Source organism: Heptranchias perlo, chromosome 32, assembly GCF_035084215.1.
Source record: "Heptranchias perlo isolate sHepPer1 chromosome 32, sHepPer1.hap1, whole genome shotgun sequence".
Lineage (NCBI taxonomy): Eukaryota > Metazoa > Chordata > Chondrichthyes > Hexanchiformes > Hexanchidae > Heptranchias > Heptranchias perlo.
In genome coordinates, this window is record NC_090356.1 from 21,223,966 (window position 1) to 21,251,005 (window position 27,040).

Consider the following 27,040-nt stretch of genomic DNA (forward strand, 5'->3'; position numbering starts at 1 on the left):
GGTGTTGTTCCATCGGTGCTGGTTGCCAAAGATACCTCACCCCAAGCACCCATTATTAATGTGTGAGTGCTGACAGTGAGTGTGGTAGGCTATTAACAGTCATCGGTCTCACTGGTGCTATGATTGGACTAGGGAAGGAATTATTATCCAGTGACCCCTGCTGGAAAATGAGCTCGAGGGGATGTGAAAGTGATTGGCTGGGATTCCCCGTTGGTTGAAACGTCTGCCACCAATCAATACCTAAACTCACACATGAAGAATGAACAGAAGGCGTGAGGTGTTAGGGGGCACTCTGTGCCTGTGAACCCACACCCAAAAACAAAGTCCCTGCATTCAGAAGTGGCAGGGAAGTAGCAGGGCAGGGTAAGGGGAGGGGGGCACAAGGGACTGTATCCCAGTGATAAAAAGGAAAGGGGAAAAAATGAGATCCAGCAACTCTCCACAGACTGGCAATTGAAGCTGTCCACCTGTGAGGCTCAGTACTGTATTACATGGTACATTTACTGACTGAACACTGAGAAGCTTCAACTTAAATATCTTTTCAGCCAACTGCAATGTAATGTGTTTAAGAGCACGAGAAACAACAAGCATTGGAAACCTTCCCCACCGAAGATAAGGGGAAAAAATAGTTTGCGACCACTAAAGTTCAATTAGCATCTTCAAATGATTAGAACGAAATCAGAATTATTTCTGACTTAAAATACAGAACTTGAATGGAATCATTTTAAATGGCGACAGTAAATTCTATTTTGGGAAAGTCGGTGTCAACAATGTTAGAGGCAGGGTAAAGCTACACTGACCCGACAATTTATATTGGTCAAAAATAAGGTAATTCCTCACAGCATTCAGATTAAATTTTTTTTTGAGAACTAAATCAAAGTTGGCCGTCATTCAGCTGGGGGGAGGGGTCTGGGATCTGAAATGAGATAACATCGGCTAGAAATGATTGTTGATGATGTTAGTGGACAAACGCTTAATGGTCTTATGATAGTCCTCTGTCTGCAATTTTAACACCCATTCTAACCCATTTACTGTAAATGGGTTACTCCCTCTGCTAAAATAGCAGACAAAGCAACCTTATACCAACATATTAAGCTTTCATCAACTATATATCAGCAACAGTCATTCTAGTCTTTTATAATAATCCAAAAATAATCTCATCATTGTTACAATATTAATGTGTAAATTATTTTTTAATCTACCCTTTTAAAATGTTTTATACATTACGTATTAAATTAAAATTTGAAAAAGGTCAGAGAGAGTATAAAGGGCAAAAGAAATGAGGTAGATCAAAGTGTTTAAAATGTTTGTCATATTTCAAGTGTTTATTTTAGTTTTTGAAGTATAATTGCTACTCCTGATATTTGGCCAATTTTATTACTGTAATATTAGTGTTTGTTTCAGTGTCACAGTGTTAACTGAAACTTGTTTAAAAAACGACTGACCCAGGGAGACAATAATTTCCCTGGACCTGTCAGCAGTCTGATGTACTAAATATATCATATTTAGAATTGTACCGGCTTCAGAGTTCTTCAATTTTGTTGCTGATCTCAGCACTCACCCTTTTCGTGCCGGGGATGAGATTGGGTAAATCTGAAAACAACATTCAAATGGATGTTTTTGAAAGATTACTCAGTGGCAAGGCTCCTTTTCTCTCCTCCTGCTCTCGTGTACCCGGCTGTGCATCAACTGCGGGCAACAGGTTGGGCTCGCGGGCCTCCAGCAATGCCAATCTGAAGCTTGCCATTAGGAACCAGCACAAGGTTAAACCCACATTTTTAATACTCCTTCCTCCCCATGAGGAGGGGGTTCAAGATTTTGCTTCCTTACAGTGACACAACTGACATAGACAACAGTGGGGTGGGCACTGCACTGCCAACACAGTGCCCGCATTTCCACACTTGGGTTGTCTATTTTTCACTCGTGCAAACTGATGCGATTGTCCTGTAAACAATATCTAATCCTGTGAAATATTTAATTATCTAAACCATTTTTCAAAAGTAGTTGGGCACAGGCTGACAATGAGATGTGCAGGAGCCATTTATCAAGGCTTGAGTCAATTGTTCTTTTACTTGCTACGTGCAGAAGCTGAACCTGAACGCACATGAGGATGAGGTGAATGTATCAGACAGGAATAAGCTGCCCCCTTTTTCTCCGGTGTGCACTATACATGTACAGGAGCTGATACCGAATCATACTAGCTGCACAGTGTCAAGGTTGAAGTGAATTGTTCCATTCTGCCTGGTGTACCAGGGGTCCAAGGTTTAAATTATTAGGCTTGTAATCCCTCGAATATAGAAGGTTAAGGGGTGATTTGATTGATGTTGTTAGGATTTTGAAAGGAATGGATAGGATAGATAGAGAGAAACATTTTCCACTGGTGGGGGAGTCTAGGACAAGGGGACATAGCCTTAAAATCAGAGCCAGGCCATTCAGGAGAGAAGGTAGGAAACACTTCCTCATGCAAAGAGTGGTAGAAGTGTGGAACTCTCTCCCACAAAAAGCAGTAATGCTAGCTCAATTAGTAATTTTAAATCTGAGAGCAATAGATTTTTGCTAGCCAAGGGTATTAAGGAATATGGAGCCAAGGCGGGTAAATGGAGTTAGGATATAGGTCAGCCATGATCTCACTGAATGGCAGAACAGGCTTGAGGGGCTGAATGGCCTTCACCTGTTCCTATGGAGCTATCGGAGACACATACAAGCCATGAAGTACCAGATAAGTACTGTGTGTGATATATACACACAAGTTGACAGACATTTACAAAGTGTAGAGAACCAAATGGAAGTGAATCATTCTCCTTTACCTTGTCCGCTGCACATGTACAGGAGCCAACAATACCAGACGTGAGTCAATTGTTAGCTCTTACAGTGTAATATACATATACAGGAGCTAACAGTACCAAACCTGAGTGAATTGTTAGCTTTTACCCTGTGAAATATACATGTAGAGGAGCCAACACTGAGAGACGCATGAGCTGTACAATATCAGACAGCTGGAAATTATTAGCTTTTACCATGGATACAATGAAGGTTAATTTTAGCAAGGTCTAAAAGCCATTTTAAACACTAAGTACCCTCTGTATCATAGTATCACAGACAATGCAGTATTACTCAACAGTAATCCACAGGAGACTGGTAACAGTGCTCTGTAAATGCCTCATAATAATTGCATATAAAATAATGGATACTTGTGAGTTACTGCACAGTAGAAATCGAATCAAGGGGATCAGTGCAGACCCTATACCCCAGGAATGATCCATTATCATCGTATGAACCCCAAGATTAGATTACAGCTTTGAAATCATTCCTGGTAATCTGTTACTATTTATAATGGGATGGAAATTGCTTTCAAAATAACGGTGAGCCCAACAGCCCTCACCGTTATTAGTGGTGAAATCGAAGAGCAAGTTTGGGCGACTGCACATGCGCAGTTAAACGTGGAAATCTGGAATTTGCTCCTCCTGGTTCACCAGCAATGTGACAGTTTCAGCTTAAAGGGACATCACCGGCTGCAATCAATAGAATCAACAGACCAGCGCCAACCTGCTCCCCTGCCCAGCTGGAAACTAACTAATATCACCACAAAACAGGTATGCTCAGTTTTTTAAGTCTAAACTAAGTTTTAACAGCATGGTAAATCTTAATAACTGCCAAACAACCTCCCTGGCACTAAAAATTAACTTCTAAAAACATGGAGTCTCGTTACTCCTGATTTTAAGAGTTTTTGAACATTTAAAAAAAATGCTTTCTAAATTAACATTTTTTTTTCTTTTTCCTTCTGTCTCTCTTATCTCAGTCTTTTAGCCTTATCCTCCCTTTATTTCACATTCTCCATGTCATTTTATAATATCTTGCCGGGCACATCCGGGTTTTTAGTTTGCGCGGTTTGTGTCTGAACTGCACTTCCTGGTTCTCACAGCGTGGCTTGCTTCAAGCTGATTGGTCGAGGGGCCTTAGCGATCCTTTCACCACTCACACAGCTTGGGAAAGAACGCTGATCTTATTTGATCTCACAGCTCAAGGAAGTTGCTGCCAAAAAGAGCACGGTAACTTAATGGGTGAATTTAAAATCTAATGAGCGGTGAGCAATGCTGGTTCGCTGCTCAGAGCAATTTACAGGCCATCATGTTTACTGTCCTCTTTTTTAATGAGTTTATTTGTATTTTTGTTAGTTTTTTGAGCTGGGAGCAACTATCACTGTGGGATCAGGCCCTCACTGTGGGATCGGGCCCTCACTGTGAGATCAGGCCCTCACTGTGGGATTGGGCCCTCACTGTGGGATCGGGCCCTCATTGTGGGATCTGACTGCCAGTGTGAGAGGGGGTCCTCACTGTGGCATCGAGCGCATACTGTGGGATTGGATTGGAAATGTGGGAGAGATTATTAGTGTGGGATCAGACTATGTGTGAGATTTGATATTGGATAGTCAATATGATTGGGGATCCTTACTGTAGAATTATTAGGGATGGACAATAAATGCTGGCCTTGCCAGTGACGCCCATATCCCACGACCGAATGAAAAAAAATCTGGGCACCCTCTCCAGGAACAGCGTTTGCCCTGCAAAGGCCCCATGCAAAGTTTGGGTTTGGGGCCTCCACATTTTACTAGACAATGATGCTAATCACTGGATCTGCTTGGGGCCCCCAACTGGCTCAGCGCCCGGTACAATTGCAAGGTTTGCACAGTCCTAACTTCGCCCCTGACCCTCCCTGGGATCGGACTGTCAATGTGGGAGGGACTGTCAGTGTGAAAATCAGACTTGGTGTGAGATTGGACCCTCACTGTGGGATGGGACTGTCTGTATGAGAGGGGGCCCTCACTGTGGGATGGGACTGTCTGTATGAGAGGGGGCCCTCACTGTGGGATGGGACTGTCTGTATGAGAGGGGGCCCTCACTGTGGGATGGGACTGTCTGTATGAGAGGGGGCCCTCACTGTGGGATGGGACTGTCAAAATGGAGCTTTATATTAAACTCCTGAGAATTGAGGACAATCCAATAGAAAACAGATAACCACTGAACTGGAACCGACTGCACATAGCTGAAGAAGCACAGGATAAAAATGCACCTCACAGTGAACGTTGTTTAATGTAATAAAACATTCAGTTGCTTATTGTGATAATGGCACCTAATTATACTGATGCATTTTTAATTAGTGGCTTTACTAAAGGCAGGGAGTCTGTGTACGTGTTCCCAGTGGAGGAACTGCATACAGCTTGGATTGTTTTACATAACAAAAGAACACAACAGCGGTCAGGTTGTCTCTAATGTTTTGCTTTCTTTCTTTTCCCATGTATAGACTGCAGCTTCTGTGCCAAGTTCAGTGCGGTTCTGAATGGTGCTGCTTGCTGCCAATGATGCGCAGTTAAGATGCTTTTACACTAACTCTCATTTAAGCTGCTTTCAGATTCTTTTCATTCCGATTCCAGGAGCCTCGTTGTTAAATCCAGTGGTAGGCTGCTAGGCCCGGGAGCCCTGTCTGGGTCTACGAGTCTGCATTTAAACAGCACAAGCTGCTCCCAGCGGCCCGAGCTCACAAAATCAGAGTTAAAAGAAAAATCTAAAAGTGGCAAGTTCACAAGCCTCCTGTCCTCCCTTAACTTTTCCCTCCATATAAACTCTCCTACCCGTATCCACGGCCACCCCCTTGACCTTGCCATCTCATGTGGCCTCGCTACTCTCATCGTCTCGGTCACAGACAAAGCCATTCCTGATTAATACTTAGTATCCCTCACTACTCACATCCCCCTAACCCCTTCCAACCCCACATCCTTCTGCTTCTGCCCCTGGAAAAAAGCTCTCCCTCAAGTCACTTACAATTGCACTTTCAAACTACCAACCGTCTAGCCTTTGGCCCCCCATTCACCAGAATACTTCTTCAGCTGTCAAACTGCTCAATCACTCACTCACCTCTGCCTTAGATGCCCTTGACCCAGAAAAAACTTTACTCTTTCTCACTCTGGTCGTTCCCCCTGGTATGGCCCCCGTCTTTGCTCCCTCAAGTCCAAGGGCGCAGACTTGAACATATCAGGTGCACCACTGGTTTAGCCAGATCTGGCTGGGCCACATCAAGCACTATCAGGCCTTGATCTCCTCTGCCAAACCTGCTCACCACACCAAGATCATCCTGCATGGCAGTAATAACTCCCGGCTTCTTTTCTCCACTACAAACTGTCTCCTTAATCCCTGCTCCTGCTCCCTCCGCCCCCACCACCAACAGCAAGTGTGAGGAGCTTATGGACTTCCAAGACGCTAAAATTGAGACCATTCAGCTGCCTTTGCCGCATTCCTCCCCCCCCCGCTTCCCATCAAGCCAAACTTCCCTAATGGTTGTCACTGCCCCAACGGTTTTGATCCCGTTAGCTGCTCTCAGCCAGAATGGTCATAAGGATGCTACAGTTGGCCTTGTTGCCATTTGGCTACAGAGCAAGCCAAAAAAACAATTACCTGGGATTCCTGCTCCCGATCGCTATCTGGTGATCCCCGCAGGAAACAGTATGGGCATTGGCCCAGGACAGGATTAGGCTCAGCTGTGCTGCTTCCCCACGGCAAGTGTGAGGAGCCTCAGAAGGAAACCTCGGGCCTCCCTTGCCCCGAGCTCCCCCACTCTCCTCAATTGCCTCCTGAGTGCCCCCCCACCCCACCCACTCAACTGATTACCGGGGACCGTTCCCATGGGTCCCTGGTTGCGGCCAGCCTCCTGCAACCGAATTCCCGCTTCCGCTCGCTGACCAGGTAGTGGACCAGGCCGGGTTCGGGTGGGAGTCGGAGAAAACTTATTCAAATGAGGCCCGGCCATGCCAACCCGCTTTGGGGCTTCCCACCCTCCCACCTTTAAAATCGGGACCACACAGTCTAGGTTCACACATGAAGAATGGCCACTTCACCAAGGCACTGGAGAGCCTCTGGTCCCCAAGGAACCGCACCCCAGAAAGAGTCAGTAGTTTCAGGAGAGGAAAGCGAGGAAATTAGAGGAACATACAAAAAATTACTTTAAGAAAAAACTGTGGTTGAAGGATCTTTTCCTGACACAACAATAGCGTGTGTTTAGCCGATTCTGGGTTGCACTCCGCTGGGACCCTGCCTCTTTGCACATGGACAAAAACAGCATTATTCTTCCGCTTGACACCTCCAACGCAGTAGTGCCATCCCACCGGAATACCAGTGTTCCCAATGGACGAGAAATTGATTTCCCAGAGTGTGTAGCATTGTGATTTGAATGCAACATTCCACTTATGTACTGATTCTGTTACCTTGGTTACCTGGAGGTTACAGCTCAGCTGTTTGTTTAAATTAATTTAATTTTGCAGGGAGCGTTAAGATTACGGGTCACAAATTAGACAGCAGGAGAAATAAAAGGGAAATAAATTTAAGGATAAAAGAGCGAAAATGAGAACGAAAAATAAAGCTGTAATTTAAAAAAAATCGTCATGTAGTTAATCATTAAATGAATTTTTACTTGGAGAAGCATGGGTTAATAAGGGACAGCCAGCACAGATTTGTTAAAGGCAAACCGTGTCTGACTAACCTGATTGAGTTCTTTGATAAAGTAACAGAGAGGGTTGATGAAGGTAATGCAGTAGATGTTGTATATATGGACTTTCAAAAGGCATTTGATAAAATACCATATAACAGACTTATACAGAAAATAGAAGGACATGGGATTAAAGGGACGGTGGTAACTTGGGTACGTAATTGGCTAAGGGATAGAAGACAGAGAGTAGTGGTGAACGGATGTTTTTCTGACTGGAGAAAAGTATGCAGTGGGGTCTCCCGGGGTCGGTATTAGGACCATTGCTTTTCTTGTTTTTTTTATTCGTTCATGGGATGTGGGCGTCACTGGCGAGGCCAGCATTTATTGCCCATCCCTTATTGCCCTTGAGAAGGTGGTGGTGAGCCCCCTTCTTGAATCGCTGCAGTCCGTGTGGTGAAGGTTCTCCCACAGTGCTGTTAGGAAGGGAGTTCCAGGATTTTGACCCAGCGACGATGAAGGAACGGCGATATATTTCCAAGTCGGGATGGTGTGTGACTTGGAGGGGAACGTGCAGGTGGTGTTGTTCCCATGTGCCTGTTGCCCTTGTCCTTCTAAGTGGTAGAAGTCGCTGGTTTGGGAGGTGCTGTCAAAGAAGCCTTGGCGAGTTGCTGCAGTGCATCCTGTGGATGGTACACACTGCAGCCACAGTGCGCCGGTGGTGAAGGGAGTGAATGTTTAGGGTGGTGGATGGGGTGCAAATCAAGCGGGCTGCTTTGTCCTGGATGGTGTCGAGCTTCTTGAGTGTTGTTGGAGCTGCACTCATCCAGGCAAGTGGAGAGTATTCCATCACACTCCTGACTTGTGCCTTGTAGATGGTGGAAAGGCTTTGGGGAGTCAGGAGGTGAGTCACTCGCCACAGAATACCCAGCCTCTGACCTGCTCTTGTAGCCACAGTATTTATATGGCTGGTCCAGTTAAGTTTCTGGTCAATGGTGACCCCCAGGATGTTGATGGTGGGGGATTCGGCGATGGTAATGCCATTGAATGCCAAGGGGAGGTGGTTAGACTCTCTCTTGTTGGAGATGCTCATTGCCTGGTACTTGTCTGGCACGAATGTTACTTGCCACTTATGAGCCCAAGCCTAGATGTTGTCCAGGTCTTGCTGCATGCGGGCTTGGACTGCTTCATTATCTGTGGGGTTGCGAATGAATCTGAACACTGTGCAATCATCAGCGAACATCCCCATTTCTGACCTTATGATGGAGGGAAGGTCATTGATGAAGCAGCTGAAGATGGTTATATATAAATGTTATGTTATATATAAATGACCTGGACATGGGTATAGAGAGTACAACTTTGAAGTTTGGAATGATATAAAACTTGGCAACTTAGTAAATCGCGAGGAGGATAGTAGCAGACTTCAGGAAGACTTAGATAGGCTGGTGAAATGGGCAGACACATGACAGATGCAATTTAATGTGGATAAGTATGAAGTGATGCACTTTGGGAGGAACAACGTGGAGAGGCTAAATGGTACTATTTTGAGGGGCTGTGTGAGAGCAGAGGGACCTGGGGGTGCATATCTTTGAAGAAGGCAGGGCAAGTTGTTAAGGCAGTTAAGAAAGCATATTGGGTACTTGGCTTTGTAAATAGGGGCATTGAATACAAAAACAAGGAAGTTATGCTAAACCTTAACAAATCACTGGTTAGGCCTCAGCTGGAGTATTGTGTACAATTTTGGGCACCATACTTTAGGAAGGATGTCAAAGCCTTGGAAAGGGTGCAGAGGAGGTTTACCAGGATGGTACCAGGGATGAGGGACTTTATGTGGAGAGATTTGAGAAGATAGGATTGTTCTCCTTAGAGCAGAGAAGGTTAAGGGGAGATCTAATCGAAGTATTCAAAATTATGAGGGGTTTTGATAGAGCCAATAGGGAGAAATTGTTTCCTCTGGCAAGTGGGTCAGTAACCAGAGCTCATAGATTTAAAATAATTGGCAAAAGAACTAGAGGGGAAATGAGGAGAATTTTTTCACACGGAGGATTGTTAAGATCTGGAATGGACTACCTGAAAGGGTGATGGAAGCAGATTCTACAGGAACTTTCAAAAGGCAATTGGACATGTACTTGAAGAGGACTAATTTTCAGGGTTATGGGGAGAAAGCTGGGATGTGGGACTAAACAGAAAGTAGGGGTTAAAGGTAGTTACTCAGTCTGATGAAAGATGGGAAGTGGTGTTCCAGAAGGATTGGAGTTGGGACCACTGTTGTTCACTATTTACATAAACGATTTGGACTTGGGAATCGGAAGTACAATTGCGGACGACACCAAGTTGGGGGTATAGTTAATACTGAGGAGGACTACAACAAAATACAGGAAGACATTAATAAACTTGCAGAATGGGTGTCTAATTGGCAAATTAATTTCAATATAGATAATGTGAGGTGGTACATTTTGGTAGGAAGAAGAAGGGGCTGGGGCTTTTTTCTCTTAAAAAAAAGACTGAGGGGTAACATGATAAAGGTCTTTATGATTATGAAAGGGTTTGATAGGGTAGACAACAACAACACTACATGCATTTATATAGCACCTTTAATGTAGTAAAACATCCCAAGGAGAGGTTTAGGGAGGGAATTCCAGAGCTTAGGGCCTAGGCAGCTGAAGACACGGCCGCCAATGGTGGAGCGATTGAAATTTGGGTTGTGCAAGAGGCTGGAATTGGAGAAGTGCAGAGATCTTGGAGGGTTGTAGGGCTCGAGGAGATGACAGAGATAGGCAGGGGCGAGGTCATGGAGGGATTTGAAAACAAGGATGAGAATTTTAAAATCGAGACGTTCCCAGACCGGGAGCCATTGTAGGTCACCAAGCACAGGGGTGATGAGTGAACGGGACTTGGTGCGAGTTAGGGTACGGGCAGCAGAGTTTTGTATGAGCTCAGGTTTAGGGAGGATGGAAGATGGGAGGCTGGCCAGGAGAGCATTGGAATAGTCCAGTCTGGAGGTAACAAACGCATGGATGAGGGTTTCAGCACCAGATGAGCTGAGGCAGGGATGGAGACGGGCAATGTTACGGAGGTGGAAGTAGGCGGTCTTGGTGATGGAATGGATGTGTGGTCGAAAGCTCATCTCAGGGTCAAATAGGAAAAAAGACATCGAGAAGATGTTTCCACTTGTGGGAGAGACCAGAACTAGGGGCCAGAAATATAAGATAGTCACTAATAAATCCAATAGGAAATTCAGGAGAAAGATGTTTACCCAGAGAGTGGTGAGAATGTGGAACTCGTTACCACAAGGAGTAGTTGAGGCGACGAGCATAGATGCATTTAAGGTGAAGTTGGTAAACACACGAGGGAGAAAGGAATAGAAGGATATGTTGATGGGGTTAGATGAAGAAGGGTGGGAGGAGGCTCTTTTGGAGCATGAACACCAACATGGATCTATTGGGCTGAATGGCCTGTTTCTGTGCTGTGATTCTATGTAAATTGAATAGCTCTTTCAAAGATCCAGTACAGACACATTCTGTGCTGTAAGATTCTATGATTACAGTAAAATAAAGACAAGTACTTGGCTACAGTTTTTAGTCAAGAGTTTCAGATGTAAATTCATAGAATCATAAAATGATACAGCACAGAAGGAGGCCATTCAGCCCATTGTGCCTGTGCTGGCTCTTTGATAGAGCTATCCAATTAGTCCCACTCCCCTACTCTTTCCCCATAGCCCTGCAAATTTCTCCACTTGAAGTATTCTCTCAGTCTTCCCTTCCTTCTACAGGTTTTTAATATGAGTGGAGGTGGTGTGGGCTGATGCTCGGGGTGGAGATCCCTATCGGTACACAGCCGGCAGGGTGGTCCACACACCTGGGGTCTACTTCCTTTCTTCCGCCACATTCCCGGGCCATGGCAACCCTTTCCGCTTTGCCAGATTTTCCATGCTTCTCCCCCCGCCCCCCTCTGCTATTCTGCTGAAACCATTTACACCTCCTCTGGCCGCATCCTTTGTTTCTTTACTTGAACCATTCCCTTTTGCCTCGCACCATCATCCCTCTTGTCATTTAATCACTCCTGCCCTCCACCCTATCACAGACTTCTATCGTTTCCTGCCCCCTTTTCCTTGGCTCTGTACTTGCTTAAAAGCTGTTCATCTCTAACATTTACCAGTTCTGATGAAAGGTCATCGACCTGAAACGTTAACTCTGTTTCTCTCTCCACAGATGCTGCCTGACCTGCTGAGTGTTTCCAGCATTTTCTGCTTTTATTTCAGATTTCCAGCATCCGCAGTATTTTGCTTTTAGGTTTTAATATAGCTTGCTGTCACCTAATGACGATCTTTTGATCTATTTCATCTTCTGTACTGTTGGTTTCAATCTCGGTGTTGTCCTGCACAGTGGGCCTTGGCTCTTCACTCTGATTTCTCAATAAAATATTAAGAAACCTGTTTTATGCTGGAATTCAAGACAATGCAGTTTCTGAGCCGGGTGCAGTAGATGCAGCTAATCGTGCTCTTACCCCCTCTGCATTGCCCCTTGACAAAAAGATGTGCAATTACAACTCAAAGCCAGGCTCCCGCTGGTCCCCTCTCACCCACTGGCCTCCATTTAAAGGATTTTCAACTGTAAATAGTCATCATCTCCCATTTTGTGGTTCCTGCATCCAGAAATGCCTCGATCCTTTCTCCAATGCTATAATATTATTCCACTGGTTTTCTGTCAGCGAAATGGCAGCAGGATCCAGAAATTAGTGATTAGGAATGGGGACCTTGGCTGGTTTTCCTCTCTCTAACCCAGTGGTGCTGATGCCAATTGTGGTGCCCCTGGCTTTCTGCCTGTCTAAGACGAGATAACTAGCAGTGACTGGGGTTTGATGCTGGGACATTCTTGCCCGAACTGCTACAATTACTGACTGGAGAAACTCGCTCAATCAGAAACACTTCTTTTTAAAGCAGCCTCAACTTTTTTTTTAAAACAGAAATCCACAGTGCCTGTAGCAAAGCATTTGTCGCAAAAATGAAGTACTTTTGCCTAGTTTTGGCTTAGTAGTTATCTCTTTAAATCCAGTCGCAAAACATCAGCAAAAGTTTAAAAGTCAGTTGTAGTTAAATTCTACGGCCCCATCCTCAACCTAAATCGATACATATTTGTGTGGTTTGGTCCGTTGCCTCTTAGTTACAGGCTTAAGAGAGAGATAGGGGAACTAAGCCATATAATTCAAACATAAACAGTGCTGTGGGATGGGTACAGTTACTTGAATGACTGACAGCTCATTTTGGAATTGAGTTGTCAGTTATTGAAATCCAAGCAGCCCCGGCAACTGTTTCAAGTCAGAAAGAATCGGTTTTGAACTGTCAAAATTTAGATCAGGCCAGTAGAAAAGATATGGGCCTAGAAATTCGATTGCGCAGTGCCCGTTTTCTTGGGTGAAAAGTGGGCGCTGCAGGGCCCAATATGGCGTGCAGCTCAGTTCGCACCAGAAGTGAGCTGCACGCCAAATTGGTTAGGGCACCTTGTAGTTGTCCAGGGCGTCTACCTGAAACTGGTGATAGGCCCATTACTTGTACAAATCGAGTGCCTAACGCCTGTTTCAGGCCCCGTTGTGAATTTGGATTGCGACCGACCGCAGCTTGCATCGTGCAGGCTGTGGTCAGTTTTCTGAGGCGCACAGCAGCCAAAACAGCGGTCCCAACAGGTAAGTTAAAAATGTTTTTCTTACCTGAATGTGGAGCCAGGAGGAGCCGGAGTGCTCTTCCCGGCTCCACTTTAAAACTGCAGGACTGCGCTCGCCACCTCCCCACCCCCACGATTGTCTCTGCACCCCCTCCCCCAGCTCAACACCCACCCACCCGCCCGGACTCACCTTAGGCCCTCAGCTGGTATCTTAGCCGGTTGATCTCGCTTGCCCCCGTGACAGACGATCTGCCGCTGAGGCCGCGACTGGAGCCCGCAGCTCACCGGTAACGTGCTAATAATGCCAGCGGCCTAACTGTGCTCCTGCTGTTGATCTCTTTAAACACGCACTGCACCCGGATCACGACCCACATCGGGTGCAATCCAATTTCTAGGCCAGGCTGTATTTATAAAAGGTTAATTGAAAGGAATAATTATTTAGTATAGAGATTGTAAACAATTGTTATTTTCCTTTTGAGGAGCTAGATAGTATAATATTCTGACTATATATGTGTATTATATCACTGTTATCTATTTGCTTATTCACATTTTGTTCAATAAAGTTTCTCGATAGTTAAAAAGCTCAGGTATGATGCATTTTGGTGACAGAAGAAAATTCCTATGCAGCGACCAGAGAGATCCAATAAAGTACTTAACAGAAAGGTTTTCTGTTCATTGTCCTGGTCACATTATCAGAAACATGCCTATATCTCAGGGCTAGTGGACATACTTTTGAGACAGTAGGGAGCTAAGATTCACCTATGAGAGTAACTTAAAAACACACTGCTCAAAGTATCTAGAGTAAGAAATGGCAGAGAACACCCAAAGATGCATTCACATTACTCCTCTGTCATTGAGAGCTTGCGACTTGCCTGAATGAGACTCAAATCTCCCAGTTGAGCGAGATGAGTGTGACAGGCACTTAGAGGAGTAGTTGGCCGTTTGCCTAATAATTATCTGAGAGGGTGAAGAGAATTAAGGCTGGACCCTGCTGGTGGCAGCTTTGGGTTCAAAATTATCCACACAGTGACTTAGTTGATCCAATCATGTTTCGCCTCTGGCTTTAAGAATCTCCCAGTGGCGGCTGCAGCAGTGACAGGAGCTGACAGTTTGATTGATGTCTCAATCCAACAAACAGTTAGTTATGCACGTCACCTTATTCAAAGCTGACCGAGTTCGTTTCAGCAATGAACCAAAGGCCAGCTCAGCTCTGGGGCCTGCTGCAGCAAAACCTCCAGCCCATAGACCCAATGAAATGGGCAACCATAGGTTACATTTTCTGACCGGCACTCTACCTATATGAATGCTTAATATGCTCACACTATATCCATCCATGCAGTTATTTACTGCAGGCGTTAATCCACACTCAATTCCTCTTACAGACCGATTGAGCCTAGTTGCACTAAACCTTCCAACAGGAACAGAAAATATACCCCATAATCTCAGGTGGGAAGGGGAGTGGTTTTCTCATATGGTGGATGCGAAGACACAGAGAGAAGAGCAAAAGTCCCAGCCATCAGATTACTTGATTTGAACTGCATTGTGTTTTGTTTCAATGCACATTATTGGGCTGTAGCAAAAGCAGTAAACAGTTCTACCAGGTAGGAATTGTGAAGAAAAATAGGCAGATTTCACTTTATCACAATAAACTGCCTTACAGCATATATATACATATACATCATAAATTGATCTCTGCCATATCCGTGTCTGCAGTAAGTCAAGCAGCCAAGTCACCTTGCAAATTAAATAGATTTCATTCAGTAAATAACATTTTGGAATACAGTATATGAATAACTTGAGGCATGGTGTGTAGTAAGTGTAGCAGGCTTGGGAGGATCAGGTAACTTTGGACCTATGCTTCCCAAGCTCTCCACCACTGGTGTTCTCCTCACCTCATGTCTGGGTCTGTTGTAGACTCATTGACAGAGATTGACTGCTGTGATTAGTCAACAACTCCAGTATTGTTGTATCATGCAACTACCAGGAAAGTAGAAGGCAAACTAGATGGGCCTTGGTCTTTTTTTCATCTAGCAATTCCTATGTTCCTAACTTTTCAGGTAAAGGGAGAAGGCAAAAAACACACTGAAAGGAAACATGGGGGATAATATTCACCTTGGGCAGTGAACAGACTTTCATTTCCGTTGATTTCAATGTTTCTACAACAGGTCGATGATCCGCTCTGTCAGGTGACTGCTGAGTCGGCGAAGTTGGAAATGACTCCCATTTACTCTACAATTCAAGAAGAAGGCCCACCTTTCAGGGCAACTAGGATTGGACAATTAATGCTGCTTTCCCATATTCAGAAAACAAATTTTAAAAAGTAAAATTATTAAAGCCGCCTCAGGGAGCTCAGTTTCCTCTTTTGTGCCAATCATCACTTTCCCCCTCAACAGCTCCCTATAACAGTTTATTAAAACGGCTGGCCACAGGCCACATCCAGACCAGGAGACCTTTAAATCCAGGCCACACGTGATTAACTGTGTGACATAACGTTCATCAACATTATTTTAATCTTCTTTAATATCTGCCTGACCTCACTATGCACAGGTTCCAAATGCTATTTCTTGGCTCAGGCTTTGCCTCGAGCTACTTATGCTTTCCATCCAGGTCCCAGGTCCAGTCTTGGTCTGTCCTGACTGAACCACCTGATGTTCCAGCTCAGCTCTGTTCTGCTCCAGCCTCATTCTATCTTGCCAACTTCCCTCATGCCTTTTCCTATCCAATTGCTTTATTGGAAACGATCAGTGAGGCTCACACACATTTTTGACAATCATGTTATCATGGAATAGGAGGATAGATTTTACAAATTCATGCTCCTGTGTTAGAGCTTTGCCACATCAGGAATTCAGGTGCGGGGGATCAGCAGGCCCGTGGAATATCCTGTGGAGTCTGCCAGTCTCCCCATCAGAATTCATGGGCCCGATGTTAGCAGGGCTGCGAGTTCTCGGCGGGGGGGGGGGCTATCGGGCGCGTGGGTAACGCGCCCGGTGAAATTAGTCAGCTCCCCGCGCGATTGTAGCATAATTGGATCCACTTACCTTGTCTTCCGGATTCCCCGCTGCTGATCTGCGCGTCGGGCGGGCTGCGCATGCGCAGTAAGATCTGTCAGCTGGAGGAGCTCTATTTAAAGGGGCAGTCCTCCACTGACAGATGCTGCAACAAACAGAAAAAACCACAGCATGGAGCAGCCCAGGGGGAAGGCTGCTCCCAGTTTAATGATGCCTCACTCCAGGTATCAATACATGGGGTGAGGAGGAGGGGGAGGACAGAGATCTTCCCCCCGGCGGGCGGGAGGAAGCGGCCTGCCTCTGCCACCAGGAAGGCCTGGCTCGAGGTGGCAGAGGAGGTCACCAGCACCACCAACATATCGCCCACCTGCATACAGTGCAGGAGGCGCTCCAATGACTTCAGTAGGTCAGCCAAAGTGAGTACACTTACTCATTCCCCTACACTCCGTCTGCCACATCACCGCCCCCAACCCACATCTCCTTCTGCACTGCCAACACTACTCTGTCACATCACCCCTCATACCCACTCAAACCTCATCCTCATCTTACCTGCACCTACTCACCTCGCCAGTACTCATCCCGCCACTACCACTCAACCCAATCCTCATACAATCTCACGGCTCTATCTCATACTCACCCTCTCATGCATCTCTTTCACGGCCAGCCTCACTCAACCTGCCACAGGGCATGCATTACATATGTGCAGTAGGCAGCGTAAGGCAAACGTGTCGTGAGCATGAAGGGGATGCACAAGGGTGTTTGAGGGTTTGTCATGGTTGTTACTTATATTGAATTTCTGACCAACTCACATTACATATTATATTGGCACCATTACTGCCATGTCTTCGCGAATCTTGTCTGGTCTGTGCAATAATGCCCTTTCCTGAGGATCACTATGAAGACCCACAACTGATGCCACCCATTGTGTCACTGCAGAGTGGGTGTAGGTGTATTTGCAGGGCTCTTTTGTGCAGACGGCTGAGAGACGTCGGCGATGTCCCCGGTTGCACCCTGGAAGGATGCGGAGGAGAGGTTGTTGAGGGCAGTGGTGACTTTGACAGCGACAGGTAAGGAAGATGGTGCTCGGGCCAGCCAGGAGCAGCTTGGCATGAAGGAGGCTGCAGATGTCCACGACTACATGTCGAGTGACTCTGAGCCTCCGTGTGCACTGCTGCTCAGAGAGGTCCAGGAAGCTGAGCCTCGGTCTGTGGACCCTGTGGCGAGGGTAGTGCCCTCTGCGACGCATCTCTCTCTGCGGTAGCCCTCCCTCCTGCTGTACAGGTGGATGCGCCACAGCACTCTGTTGTGGAGCTCCACGTGTCAGAGGTGGATGGCGTGGATGGCGAGGCTGATGATGCTGCTCGCCCTCTGAGGAGGTCATGACTGCAGCTACGGCGGCCCCCATCTGGAAGATGTACATCTGAGGGGGTCCGCAAGGTAGGTACATGTCTCTGGACCCCGAGGTAAGTGTGCAAGTTGGTGACTTTGATTGTCAGGAGGAGGGTGGTGGAGGCCAAACTTTGTCCCAAGTGACAGAGTGGCCTCCTGCAATGAATGAGGGTCTCCCAGCCCCACCTGTCAAATGGACCTTTGCAGCTGCCACAGGCTGATGGCTGCAACACGTCCATTTGAACTGGGAGTGTTTCCCCCAGTGTGGGAAACAGTCCCAGTTTGCTCTAAAATCCCACCCCTCCTCACATAATCCCTTAATCAGGTCAGTTAATGACCTGAACAAGCCAAATAAATACCTTCAAGTGGCATCCCGCTGGCTTTAATTGCCTGCGGGATTCCCACCAGCGGGGACTGCGCGCGCACGCCGGCGCGTCAGCGGGGAACCCAGAAGTGCGCGGGTTCGAGGCGGGCTCTGGTCCCGCTCCGGGATTTCACGATTTTCGGGGCCCCCCCGCCAGGAACGCACCCGATAGCGGGTGCTAAAATGCTGCCCCATGATGCACACTCCCGGTGTCCAAAATTACGTACTGGGAGTGGGAATTTGAGGGGTCTGCCCTACGTTTATACAATTGAATTTGGAACTGGAACACAGCAAGGCAGAGAATGAGACAAGCCAAGTCAGACTGCAAGCAAGACAAGGGAAGCCCAGGGCCCACAACAGGCAGTGTTGTTCTCTGGCGATATTGTTCCATAATAAGAACGTCTGCTGCAATTTGTCTTAGATGTCAGGGGAAAAAGCTGTTATGTCTGCCTATTTACACACTTTTACATTACTGTCCAGGCATGCAAAGAAATGAAGAAAAGTCACATCAACAAAGGGAATCTATTCTTGTCTATTAGTCATCTGCAGTGAAATCCTTTGAAACTAAAAGGACTGTCCTGTCAGCTCACCAATCACCACTCCCTTTTCTTCTTCAATCAACATCAACTTACAAGAAGAACATCCCACAGATGCTCACAAATACACGTAATGAAAACAGGAGCCAAATGGGAAGGGAGAGATTAAGTGGGGTGACTGAAAGCATGGTTGAAGAAATAGGCTTCAAGGAGTTTAGGGAGAGAGTAGGACCAAGGTGGCTAAAGGGAGGGAGGGTGGGATGCACAGAAGGCTGGATTTGGAAGAAGGGAACAATATAGCGCTGGAGAATATTGCGGCGATGGGATGGGGCAGGCCATACAGGGGTTTATAGACGAGGACAAGAATTTTGAATGGAACGGTTTGGTGGATGGGGCGCCAGTGTAGGTCAATGAGGGCACAGCTGATGGGTGAGCGGAACTTAGTGTGGGACAGGATATGCGCGGCAGAGTTTTGACCAAGTTGGAATTCATGGAGAGTTGAGGATGCAAGGCCAGCGTGGAAAGCATTAGTGTAGATGAGCCTGGAGATGACAAAGGCATATGCAGTATTCGGAATTGTTGGAATTGCTGTCCTCCAATTGAGATATTAAATAAAGGCCTTGTCTGCCTGTTCAGGTGGATATGAGAGATCTGATGGCACTGTTCAAAGTAGAACAGAGAGTTCTCCTGGTGTCCTGGATAACATTTGTCCCTCAACCAACAGCATTAAAGCAGGTTAATTTGTCATTCGTCTCATTGCTGTTTGTGGTACACATGACTGCTGTGTTCGCCTAAATAGCACAGGTCACTACACTTCACAAGCAATTATTTGTGCGTGAAGGGCTTTAGAATGTCCTGAGAGATGCAACATAAATACAAGGTCTTTCTTTATTCTTAAGTGTGTATAGGTCTGGGTGCCTAGATTACTCAAATAGTGGGCTACATGCTGGGATGTGAAAAAATTTAAAGACTAGCCTCTAAATGTAAGTAGTACAAAACCACTTGCTCTAAATATATTAAAGCATTTTAATTAGTACTAAACTATTAAATCAATATTAATATAACCACCAGTGCTCCGTTTCGACTACAAACTCCAGGCTCACTAATTTTTTTTAATAAGTGGACCTCAGGTCAAGTAATTGAATGGCCCTGCTCTCGGAAGCCCAAGGTCTCTTTCAAAAATCCCTTCCTCCTTCACGGTATTATCACTGCGTTGAACTTTAAGGGGTTATTAGACAAGAACATGGCTGGAAAATACGGCTATGAAACTATAAAGCCAGTTTAGCGACGCATGCTCCCATCTTATTTCAAGCTGGGAAAATGACCCTCCTAGACTCATTTCACTACCTCCTACTCTAACTCATTCTTTCCCAATACCTCAAAACTGTGAAAATCTTTCCCTCTCTTAAACTTCACTTCATCCTACCATGTACAACAACAACAACTTACATTTATATAGTGCCTTTAACGTTGTAAAACATCCCAAGACGCTTTACAGGAGCGTTATCAAACAAATTTGACACTGAGCCACACAAGGAACTATTAGGAGAGGTGACCAAGAGCTTGGTCAAAGAGGTAGGTTTTAAGGAGCGTCTTAAAGGAGAGTGAGGTAGAGAGGCGGAGGGGTTTAGGGAAGGAATTCCGGAATTTGAGGCCTAGGCAGCTGAAAACTCAAGCTTGGTGTTACCTTACCATCTTTTTGACTTATCTTGTCTCCTTTCCTACTCTTCACTGTCTGCATGATGGACCTTGGCACTTCACCCAGGCTTCTTAATCTAAAAAAATGGACATGCCTAATTCTAAGTTAATAAAAAGTCCCCTTCTTTATTATGTGATATCCAGAACAACAGTTCACATTTATATAGTGTCTTTAACATTGAAAAATGGTCCAAGGCACTTCACAGAAGTGCAATCAGACAAAAATGGACAATGGAACAAGAGCAAAGTAATGCTACAAAGATTAACTGCACCGTTCTCAGTCAGTTCTTTGCTGGTTAATGTATGACTAGTCTTCGAGGAGCACTCTAACTACTTGGGTTATGATCAATGCATAAATAATTTGCTTAGAATTGTTCTGCTTGGATTTGTATTTTTGAAATTGTGGATTGAAAGAGCCAATTTGTAAACTCACCCAGTGATACCATCGATACTAAATCACCAGAACATTTTTAAACAAAGAATCTTTTACTCAGAAGCGATTAGGATTCTGAAGTATGCTGCCGACACTGGAATTAAATTTCACACTGGATTATCTGTATTTAGTCTGTTGAGCATCACAAGTTAGAATTGGGCTATGTTTATATGCTCAATAGGATCCAACATTGAAACATTTTCTTGAAGCAAGGATTTTGCACAATGAAATGAATTGGAAGGTTTGGTTGAATGGAATTATACCCAAAGGAAGTGAATGGGAAGTGGTTTAGCACACTGGATTTCTATCCAATGGGAGTGAATTGGAAAGAATGTGGTCCTTTGGATCAGGTCTCCAGTTACTTATATCTCTAGTTATCTGTGTTCTATTGCAGACTCTCTGAGGTTTGGAGGTATTGTATTTAAATGAGGACAATGGCACATTTCTAACCCAGGAAAAAATTGTAATCTGGAGATCACAGAGCCATGGAAAATTCTCTCATATCTTGTAACTAAATTTAGTCCTTTGGCAGTCTCATAATTTACACGCGAGAAAGTAAATGGCTTCCGACATTAACGCGCATCTGAGCACGATTACCCAGGGCTGCTTAACAGTGCCAGCATAATGCCACAGGGCGTCAGACCATGAACTTAGTGAATGCACTATCCACCATGAGTCATGGATCAGCAGGGTTGGCCTGGAATTGCCAGAAAAAACAAACTTGCATACCAAAGTGATAATAATTCCTTGTGTAACATTTGGAGGAGAGGGATAATTTTTTTCCATTTATTTATGCTTTTTATTGAGAAATAAAAGTGAAGGGCCAAGGCCCATAGTGCTGGGCACCACCACAAAAAGGGTAAACGCGATGATGATGTAAGTTAGGAAGTAATGCTTAGATGACACCAAGTTTGGGTTTTAAAAACTTGTCGATAGTGGGAGGAAGGGTAGACAGAGAATGAAGGAGTTCCACAATTTTCAGGTGCTGAATGAGTTGAGTTGGACACTTCATTTCAACACAGTGAGGATGTAGACCATAACAGTATCAATAAAATAAAGAGGGATCAGAAAAGAGAGATTTGAGACCAGACATGAGAGAGGGATCACCTAATAGACAACAAGCCTTTTCTTGCATCCTGAACCAGGAATGCAGGAGAGGGGGCAGAACAGCCTCCACAGATATGGGAATAGTATTTGAATCCTGGAAGAGTTAAAGTTGTTTAGTGCAAAAGAAGTGTTTGGCACAAAAAATAACTGGACGTAGTCCATTTTGCAGGGGCTTTGCTTTCTCTTGTTTTCTTCCCTCTTGTCCTGAGGGGGTCAACTCTTTCTGGGTTACAGGTCCAGGGCAACAGCCACAATGTGGTACTTCACCCAAGTGGCCATTCTTCAGGTGTGAACTTGGGACAGTGACTCTCAGTAGGCTATTCAATCGTGGAGGGCACCATGGTTATGGCTCCTTATATTCTCGTGAGATGACCACACACTTTCTCCCTATCTAGTCCAGGAATACAGAGAGTATGCACAAAGGACAGCAAATGCGTGCAAAACAAAGAATACGTGCAAATGGGAGAATGCGCCCAAGTGTGTGCAACAGGAACAGGAAGAGGAAATGGGGTGGATTTTAACATTCACCACTGGGCAGTAAACTGCTGGGAGTGGATCAGCTGCCTGTTATACACCCTGCCCGATTTTCCTTTCCATTTAAATCAATTCAGTGGGTGTACAACGGGTGGCCGATCCACTGCTGCCAATTTTCCACCCGAAAGTTCAAATCTACCCCAATATGTGCAACACACTTCCCCTTCAATCACCTCCTCTAATCCTGCTCCCAATTCCTGCCCAGTCTCCCAGTTTTAACCTTGTGAAGCACCTTGGGTCATTTCACTAAGTTAAAGGTACTATATAAGTGTTAGTTTTCTTTGTTGTACCATTCTGTAGGGCAGCATCTAAATACCAGCCCATTGTACAACATGTTGAACATTACAGTCTTCTGAAAACGAGGCCAAAAGATCTTCTAACATATGGATAAATTGGCAAGCAATTTCTGAAAAGACAATACATTAAAACGAGGATTATGGACAGAACGTTTTAAAAATTTCATTTGCAATTTGAAAAAAAATAAAGAAATCTTTGACAGTTAGAAGTCAAACAAAATGGCAGCTTAACAAATAACATGAACTTCCAGTAATCATTATTGGTGACATCAAAATGGACAATCAGTAATGGTTAAATAAGAGTTGACATTGGTACCTGCTCAAGCGATGCAGGATCAATAGCTCAAGTTACACTGTTGGCTCCACATTCCTCTCTAGTCAAGCATAACAAATGTGTGCTGGTTATATTTTACTGTTAGCAAACAGCCAATAGGACAGTTGACTAGTTGCTAACAATAAAAAAGGTTAAAAATTAAATTTTAAAAGTTCCCATTCGACAACCTTTTCAACTTCACATTGCAGTTACACCACAGCCAATAAGAAGATCAAGTGATGTGAAGCTACCTCCTCAAGACACCACCATGAATAATAGAGATGAGGTAAATTAAAAAGTAATGATTAGGGCTATGGGGAAAGAGCAGGGGAGTGGAACTAATCGGATAGCTCTTTCAAAGAGCTGGCATAGGCATGATGGGCCAAATGGCCTTCTTCTGTGCAGTATGATTCTATGACTCAAGCTTTGTGGTTTAAGAACATAAGAACATAAGAAATAGGAGCAGGAGTAGGCCACTCGGCCCCTCGAGCCTGCTCCGCCATTCAATAAGATCATGGCTGATCTGATCCTAATCTCAAATCTAAATTCATATCAAATTTCCTGCCCGCTCCCCGTAACCCCTAATTCCCTTTACTTCTAGGAAACTGTCGATTTCTGTTTTAAATTTATTTAATGATGTGTTTAAGAACCTGTAGACTGTAGAAGGAAAGGAAGAATGAAGCAGATAAGGAGTCCCACAGTTTTCCGGAGGGGGAAAAGAATGAGTCACAGTAAGAGATGTTGTGATGAGTCTTCATTCACAGGGAGGATTCAGGGATGAGGAAGAGCATGTAGGCTGGTATATTTGGAGCTCAGGAAGAACAAGAGTCAAAGTTCAGAGGGGCAATGACATAGCAGCATTGATAAAATCGGGGAGGGGGTTAATATGAAAGATTACCTGAGAGAATTAGTTATAGGTGAAGAAGGACCATCTATCACAGTACAAAGAGAATCCCATACAAATCTGTCATTATCTATTAAACACTTCCTACCTCGCAGCCTGACAAATATGTTCCATTTTGTCAAGAACTTCGAGAGTTAACTAGCTGCTAAAGAGAGTTTGCCTTCTTTGAGTTAACCACCTAATTATGCTGCAAAAACAGCACCGCTTAAAGAGCTGTCGAAGAACTGACAATTTTTTTGTTGATTACTATTGACCCATAGCATCATTGGGCCTTTATTCTGCATATTTTGTCTTGACCCTGTCAGAAATTAGGATTGAAAGACATCATAATCAAATCGGCGTTGAAACTCGGGAGCTGCACTGTTGGAAAATTATCAAAATCCATCACACCGAGGAGATAGAGAGCCGGCAAACTTATTAAAGATATCATTCTGCAAAAATAAAGATTGGATTTTGCTGAAAATTTAATCAGTTCATCACCACTCCAATATCAAATGATTTCTACAATCAGATTTGTCAGGCTGTGAGGTAAGAAGTGTTTAATAGATAATGACAGATTTGCATGGGATTCTCTTCGTGCTGTCATGAGGCGGAAGGTAGGAATTCATCCAACTGCCTGCCAGTCCAGTGATTTACGTCTGAGCTTTGGTGGGATTGTTTCTTCCAATGGAAGCTATGCTGAAATCCCAGCTGGCTGCCATTGTGATGGGTTCAACAGCAACAGAGCAACCCAGCATGTGCAAGGCATGTTCAAAAGTTTCAATGGCACAGTTACTGTAAAGTCGTGTTTATCACCATCCCATTTTGGCCATGGACCCTCCCCGATGTCAGCCTGTAATGTAAAAAAAAATAACTCTTAGTCCACCTGGGACCAGAGTAAACTGGCGGACTTGCAGCAGGGAACAAAATTGGTGGCAGGGATGGAAAACTCTTTGAGTTTGGGGGGGCGGGGGCAAACTGACTTCCACGACCTGTATTTCCTGCCACTAAATCTCTGTGCCAGGAGCGCTAGTTCATAAAACCTACCCTGTAGTCTCATTAAAAAAGATCCCACAGAGAACGGAACCACAGTATAAAGCAATGTTACTTGCTAACTTTGAGTTGAAAGCCACAATTCCCAATCAATATCTTCCTTGAGAGACGTTCATCGGCAAGCTGCAACATGCTGACCGCAGCATGACCGGATGTGGTTCTGCACAATGTGATTCCCCCTCACACTGAGCTCTTGTTTCCAAATATGTTACCCAGGGAGCTGCCAAGTTGAAGCCAGCCATTATCCACCATGAAGGAAAAATAAATAAAGACACAGGAACATAGGAGTAGACCATTCAGCCCTTCAAGCTTGTTCCATCATTCAATTACATCGTGGCTGATCTGTACCTTAACTCCATTTACCCGCCCTTGCTCCTTATTCCTTGGTATCCTCACCCAACAAAAATCTATCGATCTCAGACTTGAAAATTTCAATTGACCCAGCGTCCACAACCTTTTGGGGGAGAGAATTCCCAATTTCCAATACTCTTTTTGAAAAAGTGCTTCCTCATTTCACTCCTAAATGGCCTAGCTCTAATTCTAATATTATAAGAACATAAGAAAAAGGAGCAGGAATAGGCCACATTGCCCCTTGAGCCTGCTCCGCCATTCAATCAGATCATGGCTGATCATCGACCTCAACTCCAATTTCCTGCCCGATCCCCATATCCCTTGATCTGCCTAGAGTCTAGAAATCTGTCTATCTCAGCCTTGAATATATTTAATGACTCAGCATCCACAGCCCTCTGGGGTAGAGAATTCCAAAGAGTCACAACCCTCTGAGTGAAGAAATTCCTCTTCATCTCAGTCTTAAATGATCAACCCCTTATCCTGCGACTATGCCCCCTAGTTCTAGACACTTCAACCGGGGGAAAGAATCACTCAGCATCTACCCTGTTAAGCTCCCTCATAATCTTATATGTTTCAATTAGATCACCTCTCATTCTTCTAAACACCAGAGAGCATAGGCCCATTCTACTCAACCTGGCCTCATAAGACAACCCTCTCGTTCCAGGAATTAATCTAGTGAACCGTCGCTGCACTGCCTCTAAGGCAAGTATATCCTTCCTTAGATAAAGAGACCAAAACTGTACACAGTAGTCCAGGTGAGGTCTCACCAAAGCCCTGTACAATTCTAGTAAGTCTTCCTTACTTTTGTACTTCAACCCCCTTGCAATAAGGGCCAACATTCCATTTGCTTTCCTAATTGCTTGCTGTACCCCCTTGTTCTGGAATCCCCTACCAGAGGAAATAGTTTGTCTGTATATACCCTATTGAATCCTTCTATCATTTTAAACTCCTCAATTAGATCATCCCTCAACATTTAATTTCAAGGGACTATAAATCTGTCCTCACAATTTAACCGTTTAAGCCCTGGTATCATTCTGGTGAATCTGCGCTCCAAGGCCAATATATCTTTTCTGAGGTGCAGTGCTCAAAATTGAACGCAGTACTCCAGATAGGGTTTGACCAAGCCTCTGTACAACTGAAGCATCACTTCCTCACTTTTGTATTCCAACCCCCTTGAGATAAAGGCCACATTTCCATTAGCCTTTTTGATTACTTTTTGTACCTCAAACTGTTCCATCAAAACAATGTATTTATTTTCCAATGGATGCTTCCTGTATGAAATTATGGTATAGATAGAGTTATTTCATTTACTCTAGGGATGGTGGGATGGTATCACTTCTTAATAGCATTTGGTTAGATTTCTCTTGCTGAAAAGCAAGGGGAAAAGGGGGCAGCACTGAATCCCAGCCCTGGCAGCCTCCCTCTGTCATGTTTGGAGGTCAAATGAAGCAACAGTTAAACCAGAGAGAAGGGGAGCAAATTGGGGAAAGAAAGAGCAATCAGTTTGCTGACGATCAGAGATGAAGGGCAGGTGGGCCACAAAAGGCTCCCAAATCTTATTTATGAGAACCTTTTTAAAAAAAAAGCAACGTGGTGTCTTCTCATCTAATCAAGTAACAGCAATATGCCTTGTGTGAATTGGACAGTGTCCCAGCTACTGTGAACAAATAAAACTCCACTTACCGCACAGTGGACTGATAGACCAAATCCTCCCTCTTCTGATATTCATCAATGTGAGTGTAATTTATAGAGAACAGGGCATCGTATGTGAATATTTTCTGTTTGATAGTTCCTCCATCTGTCACCTGGTATTAAGCAACAATACATCACATTCAACAATGAGTGAGTGAAAATTAAAAAGTCCTTTTTATCACCATCACATTGCACCAGAGGCAGCCCGCACTCCCTAATGAAGCATCGCAGAGTAAAGGAAAAGTCAGAA

The 27,040-nt window shown here is 44.7% G+C and overlaps 1 protein-coding gene and 1 long non-coding RNA gene across 3 annotated transcripts in view; one reads left to right on the forward strand and one right to left on the reverse strand.

Annotated features, from left to right (window-relative positions):
• The window catches only part of igsf21a (immunoglobin superfamily, member 21a), a 230,240-nt gene that overhangs the window by 126,761 nt on the left and 76,439 nt on the right, over nt 1-27,040 (reverse strand). The window contains exon 3 of the mRNA XM_067970602.1: nt 26,782-26,903. Coding sequence (XP_067826703.1) covers nt 26,782-26,903 — 122 coding nt within the window. The remainder of the gene's footprint in view (nt 1-26,781; nt 26,904-27,040) is intronic.
• LOC137301157 (uncharacterized) overlaps nt 1-27,040 on the forward strand; it is a 239,109-nt gene that overhangs the window by 1,844 nt on the left and 210,225 nt on the right. Inside the window, exons 2-3 of one of the 2 annotated variants that reach the window (XR_010958234.1) lie at nt 23,021-23,097; nt 24,021-24,220. This is a non-coding gene — a long non-coding RNA (uncharacterized lncRNA). Of the gene's footprint in view, nt 1-23,020; nt 23,098-24,020; nt 24,221-27,040 lie in introns of those variants that run through there. The other variant, XR_010958235.1, reaches the window with a different exon arrangement.